This window comes from Saimiri boliviensis, chromosome 4 (assembly GCF_048565385.1).
Source record: "Saimiri boliviensis isolate mSaiBol1 chromosome 4, mSaiBol1.pri, whole genome shotgun sequence".
Classification (NCBI taxonomy): Eukaryota; Metazoa; Chordata; class Mammalia; order Primates; family Cebidae; genus Saimiri; species Saimiri boliviensis.
The window spans coordinates 126,018,410-126,037,131 of NC_133452.1; the positions used below are offsets into that span (position 1 = coordinate 126,018,410).

An 18,722-nucleotide genomic window follows, 5' to 3' on the forward strand; every position below is an offset into this window, starting at 1 on the left:
CTCTGAACTCATTCTAAATCCTAATTAACTATTGGGGTAGGGGATTATTTGACCTTATTAAAAATACTGTCACGACACAAAAAAAATCAAAACACATTTTGTGAGTGGTCTGAAAGCCTATCAAGTGACTTTGGAATCATCCTGAACTCTTTCTCTGATATCGTATTAAATCCCATCAATTTTACCTTAAGAATATATCTAGATTCTTCCCAATTACACCCCACCATTCTGGTTCAAGCTACCTGGTAAGACTGCACTTGGAGTACTACAATAACTTCCTCTCTGGTCTCCCTGCTTCTACTCTTGTATGTCATATACATATTATCTTAGTGCAGCAATTACAGCCATCCTAAATAAGGGATATCATACCATTTATTCTCAGAAACTCTCAGTGGCTCCTCACCTCAGAGTAAAAGCGAAGGTCATTAGAAAAACCTCAAGGAGTTATTTCTTATTACTCTCCTAGCTCATCCTGCTTCAGCCATACTGGCCTTCCTGCTCTTGGATGTACTAAGCTCCCGTCTGCACCTTCCCCTCTTCCACCTGAACTTTCTTCCCTTTATGTATTTTCATCCTCACTCCCTCCCTCCTTCAGGTCTTTGCTTAAGTTTACTTATCAGTGAGATCTTTGCTGATCACCCTATTAAAAATAGCAAGCCTCCCCTCACTCAACTCCCTGTCCCTACACTATGTATTCCCTTCCCTTATTTTCCTTCGGTATAGGTATTGCCATCAGATACAGTTTCATTTACTTGCTTACTAACGTTGTACAACCCCTCCTTCTCCACCAGTGTGTGCTCCACAGAGGGGTAAGGGCTTTGTTTTGCTTACTGGTATATTCCCAGTTCTTCGAACAACTGCTGGCACATGGTGGGTACTCAATAAATATTTTGTGATTGAATGAATTAATGAGTGAATGATGTAATGAAAAGATAAGCATCTTTGTCAATGTTAGAAGCATTTACTTTTGATGATAATTCATATAATTTTCTCTAATGTTACACAGAGATTACATCTCCTCGTGTCTAAATTAAGGTCAAAGTATGAATTTTAAGATGATTTTTAATTATTTAACAAGTAGAAATACAATCAGTGACAATTATCAATTAAAACATTAAACAACCCAGTTACCTTTTCTTAAGAGTCATGATGAAATATGCCTTTCCTGTCATATCAAAAAGCCGTAATTATTCTCTACCACACACACTACAAAAGCTTCTTAATAGAGCATCAGTGTCCATTAAACCTCTATGTACAATCTCTGGCAACAAGGTGCTGTTTCCTCTTGCCCTGCCCGGCATCTGCTTAACCACTCATCTTTCTGGGATGCCCCTTTTGCTCCTTAGTATTGTGAGCTCCTGCAGATGTGTTTAAGGTCCAGCTCAGTTGACTACCTCCTAGGGCCTTGCTTGACCACTTAAACATACAAATTAAAAAGCACAATGTGGTCATTTTGGAAATATCATTGATAAATTCTGAAGCAACAATGTCTATTTTTTTTTAAAAAATGCAAGCAGGGAGAAACTGAAGTGACATATCAAGAAATTAAAAACACAAATTGTGGACTGAAGACTGTAAGAATAAAAAATTCAATTTCACACTAAAATATACAGTGTTACAGAGAAGGAACAAAACTCTAGCCATGGTATCTTTTTGTCTTAAATATAAAGAAAAGCTTTATATTTATAGAAATGTTTTTTAAGTTTGGTAAATAATTACTACTCAAAGTTCTTAGAGATAAGACATTTCTGGTCAAGTAACATGAAGCATATACACAAAGATAATATGACAAGACCTTCTTAGTCTTCTACTTATGTAGTATTTTTTATTACTCACAATGGGGCCTCAATATTTAAAAATTAAATATGTAACACCAAATGAAGGAAACAGAATTCAGTGAATAACTAAACTTGAAGCTACTCCATATGAAATAAAAATTTTAAAGAGTTAAGGAAGATTATTCCTGAGCAGACTTTCAACATTATTTCTTGAAGAATATTATCTTTACACAAATATATAAAAAAGGACAAATATTATGAAAAATAATTTTATGCAAATATTTGACACCATTCCCTTTGAACAGGAGCTCATACAACTCACATAAAAGTCTAAGCAGGTAAAAGGAATGGAAATTGTTTCGTTTAAATTATTTCTTAAAAATTAAGGTTTATTTTTATTTTAGCAATGTGCTGCTCTAATCAAAGCAATAATTTACATCTGCCTGGCACCCACAAAGAACACTGCTGATAAAATTTTAAATGTTTCTATGTAGTTTTCATTACCCTCTTCTAATAAAGATCTCAAAGGTATTATATAATAGTTCCACATGAGAAGTAGAATTTATGGAAAACTTGACCTATGTCATCTTTTTAATATTCATTTTCAATCCTAAAAAAATAAACTAGAATCATTTGTATAGCACAAATAAAAAGAACCAACACGATCTGGGAAACAGCTGCCAAGAGCTTTCTTTTTTTTAAATCCTTTAACTCTAAATATATAAATTCAAAGTTAACTGGGAAACTGTTACACCTATATTAGAATACATGATTTATATTTGCATAAACATGTATTCTATTCTTTCTGTACATTTTTGCACATTTAGCACAAAAATACAAAACAAAGATCAGATTTTGAACATATGAAAGCAAAAACATGTTTTCAAATACATTTGTAATAGTGGATTTCTGGTCTCCTTTAGAAAACAAACTCAAGAATTCATTATCTGAGTCTCTTCAAGGCCACTTGATGTTGTGTGGTAATATCTTTAATTACATTTCCTCAAGACTTCTTCTAATAGCTTCTTCTAATTCCACATCTGCATTAAAAAACAGAATTTTAACACTTAAGGCAGAAAACTACTCAACATGGGCTTTATTTATGTAAGTTTCATCAACTGTATTCATCTTTTCAAGAAGGAAAGTAAAATCAAAATGGAAAAACACAGGATAACTTGGCAGTTTCTCTACTAAAAAATTGAGTATTTTGAAATATGAAAATCTAGATATGATCCTGAACTTCATACATGAACTTAAAAGTGTGCTAAGGAACTTGCAAGTTAATTTCACGTTTAATGTACAAAGTCATCAAACTTTTAGAATCACTGACAGGTAATTGCTTGTTTCAACATAAAAAAAAAAATCTCTATCACTTATTTACTAAAAGACTTGAGGTGATACAGATAAGACTTTAAACTGAAAAAGAAAGGCAACTCTATGAAATGGCAAAATGTCACAGGCCATTAAAAATTTAGTTTGATTTTTAATTATACTTCAATAAAGCTGGGGAAAAAATTAGCTTTAAACATCCTAGCATCTAAGGTAAATAGTGAAACTCATAGCCACATAAATGTCATCAGAGAAGCATTTAACATATGCTGTATCAGATGTTTGTAAACTCATTTGCAAATATTAATAAAATGCCTATTACATTGAAACAGCAATTTAACAGTGAACAAGACAGACATTATTGGGTTCACAATAGTTGGGTTCCATCTCCTCCCTGGGAATGATGTTAAATTCAGGAGGGTGAAATTTGGTGTCAATTGCTTGGCTTTCATTAGCTTCTCACACCAGATTTATCTCATCCATCTCATCCCATCTGGTCCACAGTTGCTCAGAGGCTACTTGGCTACAGGCAACAGTGATCTCTCTAAGATGCAACTGCATACTCCTCTGAGTGGGGGCACAAGTGTTACGCTGTCTGTAATTTAAGGCTACAAGCTAGCATAAACTATCAAGTTAAAGCTACACTCTAGGATCAGTTAAGTTGCCCCTAAGATGAATTAAAAGGGATAAGGAAATGCAAAGAAAAGCCAAGACACTCTTAACAAAGAAAAATAAGGGGACTAAACTTAGACGTCTGAGATATGAACACCTACTATAAAGTTACAGTAATTAATAATGTGGTACTAGTGCAAGAATAAATAGAACAAAGGAACAGCACAGTTAAGAAACAGGCCCAGGCCGGGCGCGGTGGCTCAAGCCTCTAATCCCAGCACTTTGGGAGGCCGAGGCGGGTGGATCATGAGGTCAAGAGATCGAGACCATCCTGGTCAACATGGTGAAACCCCGTCTCTACAAAAATACAAAAAAAAATTAGCTGGGCATGGTGGCGTGTGCCTGTGATCCCAGCTACTCAGGAGGCTGAGACAGGAGAATTGCCTGAACCCAGGAGGCGGAGGTTGCGGTGAGCCGAGATCGCGCCATTGCACTCCAGCCTGGGTAACAAGAGTGAAACTCCGTCTCCAAAAAAAAAAAAGAATATCAGTAAAGAGAATTCTCAAAAGCCCATCAAATAGAAACTGAGGACCTGAAACGTACAATAACTAAAATGAAAAATCTTTACAGGGGTAACAAATTTGAGCACACAGAAGAAAGAGTCAGTAAATTTAAAGATAGGACAATTTAAATTATCCAGTGTGTGTCTTGGTTTGGGTTCAGGCTAAATAATCAACCAATCATCCAGTGTTAGGAATAGAAAGAAAAAAGAAAAATAAAGAAAAGTAAATAGAGTCCAAGGAACCTGTGGGACACCATTAAGTAAACTGACATATGCATTATAGTAGTCTCAAGAGGGGAAGTGAAATAGGACCAGAAAGAATGTTTTAAGAAATAATGGTTGAAAAACTACCACATTTGATTAAAGAGGTGAATCTACATATCCAAGAAGCTCAATGAACTATAAAGTGACCCATACTGAGACATGTTATAGTCAAACTGTCAAAAGCCAAAGACAATAAAAGCAACAAGAGAGAAGCAACTCATCACAGAGTCTTAATAAAATTACTAGCTGATTTCTTGTTTAAAAAACAAACATGGAGACAAGAAGAAAAGAATGTTAATCAAGAATTCTGTATCTGACAAAACTATTGTGTTTTTTTTTTTTTTAAGACAGGGTTTCACCATGTTGGTCAGGCTGGTCTTGAAGTCCCGACCTCTGGTGATCCACCCGCCTTGGCCTCCAAAGTGTTTGGATTACAGGCGTAAGCCACCACACCTGGCCGACAAAACTACTCTTTTTTTTTTTTTTTAATTTTAGACGGAGTTTCACTCTTGTTACCCAGGCTGGAGTGCAATGGCGCGATCTCGGCTCACCGCAACCTCCGCCTCCTGGGTTCAGGCAATTCTCCTGCCTCAGCCTCCTGAGTAGCTGGGATTACAGGCACGCACCACCACGCCCAGCTAATTTTTTGTATTTTTAGTAGAGACGGGGTTTCACCATGTTGACCAGGATGGTCCCGATCTCTCGACCTCGTGATCCACCCGCCTCAGCCTCCCAAAGTGCTGGGATTACAGGCTTGAGCCACCGCGCCTGGCTCGACAAAACTACTCTTAAAGAAATTCTCAGATAAACAAAAGCTACAGAATTTACTAGGAGGCCTGCCCTACAAGAAATGCTAAAGAGAATCTCTCAGATTGAAACTAAAGGACATCAGACAGTAATTTGAAGCCATATGAAAAAAAATAAAGAGCACTTGTGAAAAATCTTTGTTTTTTCTCTTCTGTGGCTAGGTCTATGTTTCTCTCTTTCTTGCTTTCTTTCTGCCTTAATTTCATTTACTTTGAGAACAGTAATTATGGCAAACAAACAAACTAAAACAACCAGTAGTAGGAGTCAGAAGACACAGGCTGGGTACCGTGGCTCACGCCTATAATCCCAACAGTTTGGGAGGCCGAGGTGGGCGGATCACAAGGTCAGATCTAGACCATCCTGGCCAACATGGTGAAACACCGTCTCTACTAAAAATGCAAAAATTAGCTGAGCAAGGTGGCAGATGACTGTAATCCCAGCTATTCAGGAGGCTGAGACAAGAGAACCGCTTGGATCCGGGAGGTGGAGATTATAGTGAGCTGAGATCGTGCCACTGCATTCCAGCCTGGCAATAGAGTGGGACTCTGTCTTTAAAAAAAAAAAAAAAAAAAAAAAGACATATAGAAATGGTGCCCAAATCATTTTGTAACTGTAGATGTAAGGCCAAATTAATGCTTAAGACACCTCAATTTTCATATAAAATGAAGAGAACAGTCTGACTCTCACAAGTTGTTAAGATTAAGAGCAGTTTTGACTACTCTTAACTGAAGGAATTCTCAGAGTAAGGCATATTGCTAACATTTATAGAAAAACGGTTTTGCATGGGCAATTATTTGTGTAATGCTGTCCTCTGTTTCTTCCAGCAATTTGAGTCAGAATACCTCTAGTTAGTAGGCATACCTCTAGAGTAGACCTTAGACACAGAGAGAAGTCAATAATGATGATCATAATCCCAGTAACAGTAGCAGCAACCAATATATAATATTTATGATATGCCGTATTATTCTAGTAAGGTAGGTATACTAATATTCTCTTATTTATAAGGAGGAAGCTTTAGTACAGTGAAGTTAAGTGACTTGTCCAATATTACACAACTTGTAAGCAGCAGAGCAGAGTTTTAACTTAGGTAGTATGAATCCAAAGACTGTACTTTTCACTACCACATTATGTGGCATCTGTTTCCTCTGTCAAGTATAGGAAATAGATTATATAGGATTGTTATGACTGGCCTTTGTGGTCAGAGTTTGATATTGGTCTATGGGGAACAACAAAGAATAAGACAAATCACAGCAGGAGGGGAATTACCCTAAGGCAAAAAGCCATACGCAAATTTATCCTGTCTTCTGCCACTATTTCTCAGGTATTTATGCTGTTGTACTGGGAAAAGAAGGAATAAAAAGAGACTTAAGGGGTTGTTTAAATTTTTTTTTTAGTTTTGTTATCAGGTCTAGACTAGAACATTATTTTGCTTCTGTGGTTCGGGGTCAACAAAATAACACAACATGCTATAAGAAAACAACCTCTATCTTAATTTCCCTTATCCAGTTACAGGGAAATGATTCCTGGTGAATCTAACACATTTTAGTCGGTTAAAACTTTATTCATTTAACAAGCAATCATTTTTTGCCAAACACTGTGCTAGGTGCTGCTGAATTAAAGATAAATAAAACATGATCCTATTCCCCAACGAGCTTACAGTCAGTGGAGATGAAAGATGAAGACAGAAGTACTTCAAATATTTTAAATCCACTTGGTATGGTACAAGAGGATCCCAGAATAGGCAGTGGTTGGCTGTGTCTAAAGATGGACACTCTAGGAAGGGCACTGACCACACAATAGTGCCTACAAAAATGGCAATTCTATATGGTTCAATCTAAGAGATGAAATTCGAGTTAGCTCTTTTGGGGTGATAAGGAGAGGAAAAAAAGAAGAGTGTCAGAGAAAAGTGCAAAGGAGCCCATGTTCCTTAACTTACGTGAAACAACATGTGCTTCTCACACTTATTTTACATAAAGCAACAGGATACAAAACACAAACATACTCCTTTGGTTTTTCTTGGCATTAAATGATTTTATCCCCACCTCTATTTAACTATGAAAACTAGTTACAGGTTTTCAAGTATCTTTTCTTGAATCCTTTAACAATAATTCTTTTTCCAAACCAAATAATCACAAAAATGTAACATCTCCACCTCCAAACCATAAAATGCATTACAGAGATAATATCTGGTACATATCCAGTTACATAAATCTCAGATTTCCTAGGTTAGTTAGGAGCCCACCAAACTGTGACGGCTTATAACTATTTAAAAGTTAGAATTTTACCTGGCATTTTCCATGGGATGAGTCATGAGGTGTCAAATAAAAGTTGCAAAATCTAAACTCTTTACATGTTCAGCAGTGTTTATTAACTTTTAGTGGCCTTGATAAACAACTTAATTGGCAGTTTTTGTTCAAAACTCACAAAAATTCTTTCATTTGTTTAATTCATCATTATGTGGCTGCTAAGCATTGAGCTAGACCTAGTAAGACGAGGCTGGGAAAACAAGTTGGTCAAAAAACTTGCTTCCTTCCAATTAGGTGTAGATTTATTGCCAATTTTATTTAACCAATGAATTTGGCTGTAAGGCAGAAAGATTAGAGCTACCTACTTCATCTAATGGATGAATAAATTCTACTGCCAGACTCCATTTCCCAAACTGTTAACAGCATAAAACTCTAGTATGCTCTTAGTAAAACTAATCACATTATGTGAGATCAAGGAAATGCAAAGAAAACATATCAGCTGGGCCATTCTGTTTGTGTGTGTTTTAGTCACATTTCCATCCCTACTTTCCAGCCTCCACATTCCCACCCTAAAATCTCCAATCATAAACACTGTATTGGAATGTACATGAACACTCCTACTGTTTTTCTTTAATGTCAAAGATGCTAATATAATATTTTCAACTTCTCCAGTAAAGCTCGAAGTATTTTCTAAGATCTATTATGTCATATCCCCCTTGGTTATTAAAAAGTGCAGTCTCTTATAGAAAAACCAAAGTAAAGAATGGTTACAAGACACAACCAAATAACAGTACAGCTAACAAATGATTTGAGGCCAAGTGACCCAAAAAGTTCTCTTTAACCTATGGAAGGAAAGAGCTTTTCCTTTAAGAAGAGTAAAAAGGAATTTTAATTTTTAGCTGGGTGTAGTGGCTCATCCTATAATCCCAACTACTCAGGAGACTGAGGCACAAGAATCACCTGAACCTAGGAGGCAGACGTTGCAGTGAGCTGAGACTGTATCACTGCACTCCAATCTGGGCGACAGAGCGAGACTCTGTCTGAAAAACAAACAAACAAACAACTTTTTAAAAAATTTTATTTAAAAAGCCCATTTATATTTAGATGTAAGTGTTTGCTTTTAGAGTTCTACTGCCTACCTTTTTTTCTTTGAGACAGTCTTGTTCTGTTGGCAGGCTGGAGTGCAGTGGTACAATCTCGGCTCACTGCAACCTCCACCTCCCCAGTTCAAGCGATTCTCCTACCTCTTGAGTAGCTGGGACTACAGGTGTGTGCCACCATGCCCAGCTAATTTTTGTATTTTTTGTACAGATGGGGTTTCACCATGTTGGCCAGGATGATCTCGATCTCCTGACCTCGTGATCTGCTCGCCCTGGCCTCCCCAAGTGCCAGAATTACAGGCATGAGCCACCGCGCCCAGCCATCCACTGCCTATCTTTTAATATTCTTAACACTACTCAAGACAAATAAACATTAGGACATGAAAATCATCTCCTAGCCCAGGAGTTAGCAAATTTTTTCTTTTTAAAGGGTTAGAAAATAGCTATCTGAAGGGGGCAGGGGTGGAGGGGTTATACCGTCTTTCCACACCTACTCAACCTTGCAGTTGTGGTACAAAAGCAGCAGCGTAAGACAATACTTAATTAAAGAGTATGGCTGTGTTCTTAAAGATAGTGGACTGGATTTGGCCCAAGGGCCATAACTGGCTGACCCATTCTAGCCTTAAATTAGTATTATCCCAAAGTCGTCTTACATGGAAAATGCAAAGCTATCCTTCAAATTGAGAAATGTTTTTAACTTGGGGGCAGAAGGGATTAAGAGGGGTGAATGGGTGAGAGACAGAGGGAAAAAAAATACACAGTCAAGTAGAAAAGAGATTAACTCTATAAGGTTACCTTCTGTGGATATAAATTCTTCTCCTATTGAAGTATTTTTGGTACCCATGTTATCATCACTGTCACATTCTGTAAAGAAGAATCAATACATTCAGTTATTGTGCCATAATTTATATATTCTCAAATAATATTATTTTCAGTAACTTCTTATACCCAAGCTTACTAATTATAATACAATTCATTAGTGTTACACTACTTTTTCACATGAAGTTTTTTCCAATGCTTACTAAATATTAAAAATGGTGACAGATAAATTCTCCTATATTTTGAAAATCATATGCATTCATGTCTATGAAGATAACGTTGGTTTTAATTAACAATGCCTCTTGCACAGCACAAACTTACTTACCTGCTGTCTTACAGGCTTTCATAATGAGACTGAAGGCTTTATAGTATGACTGACAAGGTACTGCAAAACTCACTTAAAATTTGAACCATGGAGCCTAAGGAGATTAATGACTAAATGTCATGTGGGAATCCCAATGAGGTCCTGGGGCAGAAAAAGGATACTGAGGCTGGGCATGGTTGTTCACATCTGTAATTTCAGCATTTTGGGATGCCAAGGTGGGTGGATCACCTGAGCTCAAGAGCTCGAGACCAGCCTGGGCAACATGGCAAAACCCTGTCTCTACCAAAAATACAAAAAATTAGCCAGCAATGATGGCATGCTCCTATAGTCCCAGCTACTCGGGAAGCTGAGGGAGGAGAATCACTTGAACCTGCGAGGTGGAGGTTGCAGTGAGACGGGACTGTGCCACTGCACTCCAACCTGAGTGACAGAGTGGGATCCTGTCTCAAAAAAAGAAAAGAAAAAGGACACTGGGGAAAACTGAATGTTGGAATTAGTAATAATGTTCCAATATTGGTCAATTAGTTATGACAAATGTATTACACTAATATACAGTGTTAATAAGGGAAACAGTATGTATACACGGAAACACTACTATCTTCACAACATTTTTGTAAATTCTGAACTATTCTGAAAAATAAAGTTCATCTTTAAAAAATGTGAAACATGGTACTATCAATGACCTAATATTTAGTCAATTTAACTACATTTAAATATATATATTGATTTATATCAAGATGTAATTACACAAATATACATAGATATGCATCTATATATATGTCAGTGACTTGAATCAGCACTTAAATAACTACAAGTTGCATAGACATACTTCTATGCAAACTTAATACATTAAAAACAAGACCTTTAAGTATCTATAAGTAAAAATCAAATCACTATATTTCACTATATTCTTCTGCTACAGAAATTTGTTGTTACAAGTCATCTGTGCTATTAATTCCAGCAAAATACTTCAAATATTTCAAGCAATGTTTTAGGTAAATAAAACATTACATTTATAAATTAAAGAACAAAATTAAACCTCTAAACCGGGGTGTCCAATCTTGGGCTTGTTTGGGCCACATTGGAAGAAGACTGTCTTGGGCCACACATAAAATACACTAACACTAATGACAGCCAATGAGCTTTAAAAAAAAAAAAATCTCAAAATGTTTTAAGAAAAGTTTACAAATTTGTGTTGGGCCACATTCAAAGCTGAACTAGGATACATGTGGCACGCGGACTGCAGGTCGGACAAGCTTGCTTTAAACATTAAGAACAAAAGGAAAATACCCAGGGGTTTCTGTTATAACAATTTGAAGTCAAGGTCAGTCAAACGTAGCATGTTATAACTCATCCAAACAATTCATCAATGCATGCAATGCTTAAGGCTAATCTACAAGTTTGAATAATGACAAATCCTTGATTTGTCAAGGATTAACTTGACATGGGGTTAAACATATTATTATAAAAGGTTTCTTTTGCCTTAATCAACCCCATCAGAACAAAGAAAATCAAAAATATTCTTATTTTCAGTACCTTTGCACAGAATTAATTTTATCAAAAAGATTTTGATAACAGGCTGAGGAAACAACAGGCCGACTTTCAGAATTAAGTTCAGCAATTATTTTAGGTAATGCCAGTTCCACTGGCCATGATGCTGCTTCAATCATCTACACTTTCACAGCACCTAGGTTAGTATTTATGCTCTATGTGTACGATGAATTTAAAACTCTGCGCAATTGGTGTGACTCTACAGACACCAACCACACTTACTGCTTCTAACCCATTCATCCACAATGAAGCCACAATTAAATCAATATAAAAGTTTCAGGAGGGCCGGGCGCGGTGGCTCAAGCCTGTAATCCCAAAACTTTGGGAGGCCGAGGCGGGTGGATCACGAGGTCAAAAGATCAAGACCATCCTGGTCAGTATGGTGAAACCCCGTCTCTACTAAAAATACAAAAAAAAAAAACAACAGCTGGGCATGGTGGCGCATGCCTGTAATCCCAGCTACTCAGGAGGCTGAAGCAGGAGAATTGCCTGAACCCAGAGGTTGCAGTGAGCCGAGATCGCGGCACTGCACTACAGCCTGGGTAACAAGAGCAAAACTCCGTCTCAAAAAAAAAAAAAAAAAAAAAAAAGTTTCAGGCTTATAAACAAGACCATCTAAGGAGCATACAGATTCAACCAACATTATCTTGTAGTAATATCTTTTTCATTATATGTAATTTTCAAGGGAGCAAATACTGGTCCATGTAAGAAAACACTGAAAATGTTAGCTTCTATGTACCACGAAACATTAGGTGAAAGGCAGAGGAAGCAACGGGAGGCGGGTTTCTAGTGAATTTCCTTGAACCTGCATGTTGCAGTACTCAAATAAGCTCACTGCAGTTCTAGTGCCGACTTCTTGAGGAGGCTGTAAAGATGGCGCTTACTCGTTTAATTATGAGACAAAAGATCCTAGGGAAATTAGAATGCTAATTGCTTTCCTTGGCTATGTTCAGCATATAATCGCTTTACTTTTTAAAGCACCAGAACCCACAACCAAATCATTTTATCTTCTGACCCAAAAAAACCCACCTTCTTCCTGAATATTAAATAAATAAATAAAATATATAACTTATTTGGTATCTTTATATAAACTCTGCAATGTCACTATACTGCAACATAACCTCTCTCATTATCTTCATTCTTCATGGACATGATTAGAGCCAGTAATTCACGCTGGGTGGCTAGCTATACATCATGCAATCAGGTATTTGTGTCAATGAAAGTCTCACCATAGTCGCTGATACTGATGAAAAGTACTTGCTGTGAGACTGCAGGTAGACTATTTAACCTTTCTGAACCTTCTTCCTCACTTATAAAATGAGATAATCCGGCCAGGCACGGTGGCTCAAGCCTGTAATCCCAGCACTTTGGGAGGCCGAGGCGGGTGGATCACGAGGTCAAGAGATCGAGACCATCCTGGTCAACATGGTGAAACCCCGTCTCTACTAAAGGTGCAAAAAATTAGCTGGGCATGGTGGCGCGTGCCTGTAATCCCAGCTACTCCGGAGGCTGAGGCAGGAGAATTGCCTGAACCCAGGAGGCGGAGGTTGCGGTGAGCCGAGATCGCGCCATTGCACTCCAGCCTGGGTAACAAGAGCGAAACTCCATCTCAAAAAAAAAAAAAAAAAATGAGATAATCCAACACATCCTACTTCATAGCTTGCAAAGGGGATTAAAAAGCATATGGAAGAATTTCTTTTAACATATTTAAGCATCTTTACACACTACAAACATAAAAAGCTGTTAGCATGGTGGCTGGCACACAGTAGGTCTTCAATAAACTACAATAAACTTTTTTCAATAAAAAAGTTCACCTTTTTCTTCTTTGAACATTTAAGTGACAAGTTATATCTGCATCTCTGAAACATGAGGCTTGAGTTAGAATAAAGAAGTATTTGGGAATAAAATGTAAATGGTCTAAGAAAGTCTATCTGGATTCTCTGATAAGGATTACCAGAAAGGATCTATTTATCTTAAGTGTTAAGAAAGTGAAGATAAGTATAATATAAAGTAGAAATGATAAAGGATAAGAAGACCAAGGGGGAAGGGGAAGGGAAAGGGTGGAAATTAAAGTTAACAGACTTTTTAATGTTTCTACAAGAATTTATACATATATCATAGTACAATTAAAACGTTCATGTTGAAACCCTGATGCTTAGACTGACAGAGAATTAATAGGGCAAAAACCATGACATATTCAAACCTCAAACTTGATCTAAAAGTTCACTTCGCTACAAGAAGTAACTTTTACCCTAACTAACCAAGTCAGAGACTTCTTAGTATCAGTAATAAAGCTACTTAACCTTTCTCCTCCCTACCACACTAAAACAATGCCATTGGGCGTAATGACTGGACACTGATATACAGAACCAACAACTCTAAATATCTGTATTTGTACCAAAATAAGTACCTCCTTTCCATTAACAGAGAAATTGGCAGACTAATTTCTCCAAGTATGAGATACCATATGATCACTGATGCTGTTTACACTACTCAAAAGATTATTCCTATTTATACAGCAATCTTCAGTCTAATAAAAATCACTTTTCAGTCCTGCTAATGCTAAACTTCTAAAAATTTACCATTATTTAAAAAATAGGAAGGAATACCATGCTTAGCTATGTGCAAGGAGTTACCCTGACATTCTTTAGTAACCAAAATTACTGAAGGCCCAACAAAAATATTTTTTAAACTATATGATTAGTAGACATTGAGAGATTTACTGCATCCCATTATATATTAAATACTATTCCTTAATAGAAACTGTTACTCAACTATTCACAAAGCTATCTGTTAGAAAAGGAAATGGAATAAAAAGTTATCCAAGAAGATGATTTTTATTTGATTTCAATAAAGTTCACTACAGGCAATTTGAGGGTTTTAAGTCTTTCATGAAGAAAAAATTTGGTCACCAGGCACGGCGGCTCATTCCTGTAATCCCAACACTTTGCAAGGCCAAGGTGGGTGGATCATCTGAGGTCAGGAGTTCAGTACCAGCCTGACCAATATGGTGAAACCCCGTCTCTACCAAAAATACAAAAATTAGCCAGGCATGGTGGCAGGCGCCTGTAATCCCAGCTACTCTTCAGGCTGAGGCAGGAGAATCCTTGAATGCGGGAGGCAGAGGTTGCAGTGAGCCAAGATCACGCCACTGCACTCCAGCCTGAGTGACAAGAGCAGAACTCCATCTCAAAAAAAAAAAGAAAAAAGAAAAAGAAAAAATAATTTGGTCTTAAATCAGATAACTCAGTCTGAAAATACTATGATTCAGTGTAACATTAAAAATGTAGTGGCTAGGAATCATATTTTCTTTTTATAGTAGTAATTAAAAATAGCTATTATTTATTAAATAGCTAAAGTGCTTCATATACTGTGCTAGACACTTTACATACATCACTATTACAACCATATAAATACCAAAAAAAAATGAGGCTCCAAAAAAGTAACATGTCTGAAATCACACTGCTAGGAAACAGCAAAGTCAGCATTTGAACCAAAGCCCGTATTGTTCCTCATGCAGTGCACAATCTCTGTGTGTCACAAAAATTACGAATAAAGTACCCATGTGCCTCCAAAGAGCAGTAAGTCCAAATGAGTGCTGACTAGGAGTGATTAAAAAAAATACCTGGAACATAAGGGGCATTTGGAAGGGCATAATCAGCAGAAATTAATAAGCTATATCTTACCTTCAACCTTAATATACTCATGCAAGCCTACATATATTCAGCTCTCATTCCAAACAGAATTGAAATAGAGGCAAAATCACAATTGGATTCACATCTGGAGTATAAAAGAAATGTTCCCCAAAGCAGAAGTGTAAGAGAAGGAAAGAGGTTAGCCTTGTGTGGCGAAGGTAAAACTTTCATCTTACAGGATATTAAGTAGATGTTGAGGACTGGGAAAGGGATGGCAAAAGAGTAGAAGAAAAGACAATGTTTTGTTTTCTGTTTGTTTTTTTTTTAAGTCACAGATAGAAAAAGCAAGTGTAAACAAAAATTACAGAATAGGAAGATAATACTCGATACTAAGGCATGACATAAAGACATAAGAGTTCATTTTCCCCCTTTTTTTTTTTGAGACAGAGTCTCACTCTGTTGCCCAGGCTGGTTGCAATCTCTGCTCACCACCACCTCTGCCTCCCGGGTTTAAGTGATTCTTCTCGCCTCAGCCTCCCAAGTAGCTGGGACTACAGGCTCACGCCACCATGCCCAGCCAATTTTTTTTATTTTTAGTAGAGACGGGGGTTTCACTATGTTGGCCAGGCTGGTCTCGAACTCCTGACCTTGTGAGCCAGCTGCCTCAGCCTCCCAAAGTGTTGGGATTACAGGCATGAGGCTCCGCGCCCAGCAGGGAGCCTCATTTTCCTGTATAATCCTCCATCATTACTCTGTCTTAAAGAGTATAAAGAGCACAGATTACTGATTCTTAACTTTGCAGAAGTTAATTGATCCACTGTAATCAGTGATCAGAGCAAAATTCTTCAGAATGGGTTTTCAATCAAAATGTGCTTCCAAATATATTGAAAGAAAAAAAATACCTAGGAGGCAAGCAGAGTTGAACAATTTAAAGGCACACAATAAAAATGCCAAAAGCCACTATTAAGGTAATTCATTAATATCTTCAAAACTTTTTCATGTATTTATCAGGATATTTAAACTTTAGGATATTAATCTTTCTATCCATATTTCTTCAGAGATTATGAAAAACGGGGGTATAGCTCATTTGTAGAGCAGCTGACTCAGAAATTATGAAAAACAAAAAAGAACTTCAGAATCCTTTGAATTACATCTTTTCTTAAATACTAGGAAGTGAAACTAGACATCAGCACTCCTTTCGCTAAACAATCTCCCAAAGGTACAGAAGAAAGTGCAAGTCCCAGCCATAAGATAGGATGTACCCACTTCTCTTAAGACCTAAAGACCTATCAGGGTTTCATTTTGTCACTGTCACCCTCTTAAATGATTGCCTTTTTTATTGCTTTCTGGTTTTCACCTATAAGCACACTGCTCTCTAAAAAACTGAAGGTCATTTGGAATTTCAGAAACTAAGTGAAGATCTGAATTCTGAGCTTTTAAAATTGTAGTAACATACTATAATCCATGAATATATATTTTATATACATGAATATAGATTTTATCTACTAGATCAAAAAAAGCCTCCAGAAAATTATTATGAATTCCTCCTCCTAAAACACTAAAGACTGAAAGTGAGATTTTAAAAAGATACGACAGAAGTAAGAGAACATGATGGTTTAGTAAGCAGGCAACAGTTTACTAGTGGACAGCAGTTTATTGGTTTCTCTCAGCAGTGAAGTCTCCTCCTCTTGGGCGGTTTGCACTGTGACTGCAGCTGCGTACCTTTGGTGGTATCAGATATGCTATTTAACAAGGCACACATCATATCTCCCTCTAAGTGGTGAGGGTTTAGTATATGAGCTGGCCTCTGAGTCTTCTTAAATTGATTCTCTAGCTCCAGAAAACCTTGATCTCCTGAGAGGATGGTGAAAGGAATTTGCTTGGGTAGTTGTTCATCTAGACGGCCAGCCTAAGTTAGAACAAATGGCACAGGTTGATAAAAAATCAGCATGAGTTTCAAACCAACTTATCTCTATTTCACAATGAACACATACTGAGGAAGGTATATTAAGCGTGTTCCCTAGTCTCTACTAAAGTATGACATAAAGATCTTCAGCTGGGCACAGTGGTTCACGCCTGTAATCCCAACACTTTGGGAGGCAGAGGCAGGCAGATCACCTGAGGTCAGGAGTTCAAGACCATCCTGGCCAACATGGAGAAATCCTCTCTACTAAAAAATGCAAAATTTAGCTAGGTGTGGTGGCACATGCCTGTAATCCCAGCTACTCGGGATCCCAGGCTGAGGCTAGAGAATTGCTTGAACCTAGGAGGCAAAGGTTGTAGCTGAGACTGCACCACTGCACCCCAGCCTGGGTGACAGAGCGAGCCTCCATCCCAAAATGAAAAAAGAAAGATCTCCTTCGTAAATGAAACACCACACATTTAATAAAATATAAGATGCCATAAAATGATATAAGCTATTTTATGTGCCACGAAAAGAAAAAGCCAAAATGGAAGTCCAACAGAAGGACCTCACATAAAGTTGGAATGCTAAAGGGCCATATACACAATGTAAGGATAAATAAGAAATCTGCCATAGAGAAAAGGTAAGCAAGGCAATTTGCATGATTCAATCTTGGCACTAGATACAGGGAAAAAGAAATCTTTTGTTATTTAAACAAAGTCAACAAGTTTGGAGAGTAAATTTACATTATCAGTGTGACATGTAAGTCCTAAGCAGAGAATTTAAAGTGAGTCTCAGTCTGGTAGTTTCTCTACGTAACTGGCAGAGGCAGAAGCAAATGCAAATTATATCTAGGCCAACAGTGATAGTTAAGGTGCCTCTTAATTTTAGAGAGATTAAAATATGAAAGGGTCATCAGCAAGGATCAGTGGCTCACACCTATAATCCAGCACTTTGGGAAGCCTAGGCAGGCAGATCACTTGAAGCCAGGAGTTCAAGACCAGCCTGGCTAACATGGAGAAACCCCGTCTCTACTAAAAATACAAACATTAGCTGGGCATGGTGGTGTCAGCCTATAGTCCCAGATACTCAGGAGGCTGGCACATGAGAACCATTTGAGCCCAGGGGGCAGAGGTTGCAGTGAGCCGAGATTATACCACTGCACTCCAGCCTGGGCAACAGAGTGAGACTCTGTCTCAAAAACAAAAACAAAACAAAAAAACAGTATCATCTCTGCATTTATCCCACAAATAGTTGAGGATCCATTGTGGACAGCTGAAGGTTTCCTAGAAGTTGGGGATAAAGCAATAAAAATATGCTATGGGCTCCTACCCTCATAATAGTCATAGGTAGAACCTGAAGTACTTTAGAATTCTCTAACTCTAATTCAGTTGGGGAAAAAAAATGCAAGTGGGTCTAGATTCACATTAGATTTTGAATAAAACAATGACTCACATGCATACATATGGCAAAATCAGCAGCATCTTTTCTTTTACTACAGCGAGGGTGAAGGAAGAAGCATCCAATCCTGTTCAGGTAATTATAAATCTTACAGTTGAGTGGAGGCTTCCAATTGGTGTTTCCTCCTATTAAGTTTAGAAAAGGCAAAATTGATAGTCAAACAGGGGAGGAAAGGCCAAAAATTTTATTAAGAAAAAACACATACTAGAAAAAAATTTTTCTGGAGACAAAGTACTAGATTAGCACGTGGAAGAACTCCATCCTAGCATAAGCATCATCATTTTGTTGCTTTACAATCTTGAGAAAGGAGACCAACTTCCCTGAATCTCA

General features: G+C 37.4%; 1 protein-coding gene across 2 annotated transcripts in view; it reads right to left on the minus strand.

Annotated features, from left to right (window-relative positions):
• Positions 1-1,044: 1,044 nt before the first annotated feature.
• Positions 1,045-18,722, minus strand: part of ZNF451 (zinc finger protein 451) — an 84,130-nt gene continuing 66,452 nt past the window's right edge. For both annotated transcript variants that reach the window (XM_003926366.4, XM_074398132.1), the window contains 4 exons: positions 18,387-18,517; positions 16,751-16,937; positions 9,494-9,562; positions 1,045-2,818 (listed from right to left, as the gene is read on the minus strand). In XM_003926366.4, coding sequence (XP_003926415.1) covers positions 2,772-2,818; positions 9,494-9,562; positions 16,751-16,937; positions 18,387-18,517 — 434 coding nt within the window. In that variant the 3' untranslated portion in view covers positions 1,045-2,771. The remainder of the gene's footprint in view (positions 2,819-9,493; positions 9,563-16,750; positions 16,938-18,386; positions 18,518-18,722) is intronic.